At 50.7% G+C, this 2,751-nt stretch overlaps 1 protein-coding gene across 4 annotated transcripts in view; it reads left to right on the top strand.

The window, feature by feature from the left end:
* Positions 1 to 1,426: 1,426 nt before the first annotated feature.
* Positions 1,427 to 2,751, top strand: part of Gckr (glucokinase regulator) — a 26,080-nt gene continuing 24,755 nt past the window's right edge. For 2 of the 4 annotated variants that reach the window (XM_023710962.1, XM_023710961.1), the window contains exons 1-3: positions 1,427 to 1,848; positions 2,230 to 2,385; positions 2,562 to 2,630. In XM_023710962.1, the coding sequence (XP_023566730.1) occupies positions 1,789 to 1,848; positions 2,230 to 2,385; positions 2,562 to 2,630 (285 nt within the window). In that variant the 5' untranslated portion in view covers positions 1,427 to 1,788. The remainder of the gene's footprint in view (positions 1,849 to 2,229; positions 2,386 to 2,561; positions 2,631 to 2,751) is intronic. The other 2 variants (XM_023710963.1, XM_004627397.2) reach the window with 2 other exon arrangements.

The following is a 2,751-nucleotide window of genomic DNA, read 5'->3' as shown; positions in this document are numbered from 1 at the left end:
CCCGCCCGCCGGGCTTCTCGCCGCCGTCATCCCCCGCCGCCCCCCCACCGGGGCTCGCGGGGCTCCTCCCACGACCCTCATGGCGGCTCGACCCCCGCGTCGCTCCTCGCTCCAGCTGCTGCGCGGGCTCGGGCGCAGGTGCGGGGTCGCGGCACCTGGCAGAGCCCCTCCTTTCCGGGACGGAATTAGCCAAATTGGGAGGTGGAATTCCCGCCCCGCTGTGGGAAGGGGCTGATTGGAGGGGAGCCGAGGGGTCGACATAATTGTTTTACCGATCTCATACTTGTAGATTGCATCAGTTTTTAAGTCTTTTTTCCCCATTCATAATCTAATTTGATTGCGTTTATTTTTTTCATTCACTTGCATTTATTCAGCAAAATTTAGTGAGCAGTGCCTGTGTTGTCTGGCGTTGTTAAGAGGCGAAGAGAAAGCTACTGTTAGTGCCGGGCTTATAGGAAGAATTGGAGAAGGAAGATACATGGCGGCGGCATCCTGGGGGTGGGGAGCCTGCACTTACTGTGTGGTTTTAGGGAAATCGGTTGATCCGCACCTCAGGTCTCCCACCTGTAAAGAAGAGTGTATGAATGAAAGCTCTCAGTGCTGTGGAGAGGATCAAACGAGACAATTTTGAAAGACCCTTATAGATCTTATCATACTGTGTGTTTATTACTGGTTAACACTGACTTTAGTTCCTTCCTTCCTTCAATAAACATATAAAGTCTTCAATTATTTCGTGCTTTGGCTGAGTATAAAATCTGGATAATTTAGATGTCTTAGTTCTGCCAGCTGTATGATCTTGGGCAATAACTTTTCTGTGTCAGTTTCATTCTCTGTAAAATGGGGTGTCCATATTGACTTCACAGTATTGATGTATCTGGTGAGATAGTAAAGATGACACATGAACAGCTCGCTGGGTGTGGTGGTGCATGCCTGTAATCCCAGCACTCTGGAGGCTGAGGCAGGAGGATTGTCATTAATTCGAGGCCAGCCCGAACTACATAGGTGAGTTCAAGGCCAGACTGCACTACAAAGCAAAACCTTATGGGGGGTGGGGGAGAAGGAGAGAGAGAGAGAGAAAAAAAAAAAAGGAAAAGAAAAATACACAGCTGAGTATAAGTAAACTCTGGCTAACGTTGTATTTAGGGCAGATCATTGCTTCTCATGCTCATGCAGCATTGCTATTTCTGTGGTGTTTTTTTCTCCTGTGATACCCAGTTTAGTGCTGGCACACCTGGGGCTCTGAAGCTTCTGTTGCCTTCCTTCCTGAGAAGAGAGGGTAAAATGGGCCAGTGGGACAGGGAAGGACAGTTTGTGCTGAACATGTGATCAAGCCATGGCCCAGATCGTCTGATTTCTGCTGACCCCAGGACCCTGATCTCTGGCCTCCTGGGGCATCCTGGTCCCAGCAGACGCTTGCCCAGGGATTCTTGCTGACCCGGGTGCTGTCCTGCCCTCTCAGGCTCTAGGCTTTCTGAAGGCAAGGGCACTGTGCCCAAAGGGCAAGAGCAATGAGCCTCCAGTCTTTCTCTTCAGAGGGGAAACAGAGATTGGCAAGTTGAGGTGCAAGCAAAGAACACCAGGAGGTCCTGGGTGGCTGGGGGTCCTGTGACCAGGAAAGGAGGGTTCAGGAAGAGGTACAGGGGGTGGTGCTCAGAGAGGCCAGTGTTCTTAGGTTAATCATCTCTGTAGCTCAGATAAGACCCTGCCAGCTGGAAGCAGAGTCACTGTGACCAGAGGGTTTGTGTGGCTAAATCGGCAGACAGGACAGCGTGACCACGTCAGGGGACCATGCCAGGCACAAAACGGTTTCAACATGTGATTGAGACCCCAGAGCCTGGCGAGTGGGAGGTGAGACCCCTCTCAATTTGGGTCATTTGAACTGATTCCTAGAATTATTTTTTACCTGGACTTCCTTCCTCCCTGGGTTTCTGCTCATGCCTCCCTCCTCCTTCCTGCCTTCCCGGACTTCCTTCCTCCCTGGGTTTCTGCTCATGCCTCCCTCCTCCTTCCTGCCTTCCCTCCAGTCTTCCTTCCCTAATAAGCCCAGAGCACCAAGTATAGGCTAAGTGCCTGGTGGTGGTGGTAGTGGTGTTGGTGGTGGTGGTGTGTGTGTGTGTATAAGAGAGAGTCTCAACTCTGTGCCTGCTCCTCCCACCTCCAGTTCAGCAGGCACAAATGAGCCTTTGGATTCTTGTCCCTTTTTTTTTTTTGGTCCCTACTTTTCTCTAGTTGTCTGGGTATGAGGCAGCTGTGCCAATCACAGAGAAGTCAAATCCACTGACCCGGGACTTGGACAAAGCAAATGCTGAGGAAATTGTTCAGTTACTAGGGCAGTGCGATGCTGAGATCTTCCAGGAGGAGGGGCAAGCCTTGCCTGTGTACCAGGTAACCCAGACCCATCCCTTGGAAACCGCAAAGAAAGATGTCTTTCCATCTCCATTTCAACCTCTACCCTCCCAGGCTATTTCTCCTGATTTGGAAGTCCTGAGAGCCATTTCTCCTCTCATTCCACTTTACCACCCTTCTTTTCATGACTTCTGATTCCTGCTTCTTCCCTACAGCGATTGTACAGTGAATCAGTTCTGACCACCATGGTACAAGTGGCTGGGAAAGTGCAGGAAGTGCTGAAGGTACTAACCCCCCACCTTGCCCTCTGCCGAAATTCTTATTTTCTCCTCTCTCTCCTATTTCCTCCTCTTTCTCTCTCTCATTCTCTCTCTCTCTCTCTCTCTCTCTCTCTCTCTCTCTCTC

Source organism: Octodon degus, unplaced genomic scaffold, assembly GCF_000260255.1.
Source record: "Octodon degus isolate 3935 unplaced genomic scaffold, OctDeg1.0 scaffold00019, whole genome shotgun sequence".
Classification (NCBI taxonomy): domain Eukaryota; kingdom Metazoa; phylum Chordata; class Mammalia; order Rodentia; family Octodontidae; genus Octodon; species Octodon degus.
The sequence above is the reverse complement of the archived record's forward strand: the minus strand, read 5'-3'. Positions and strand labels throughout refer to the sequence as shown.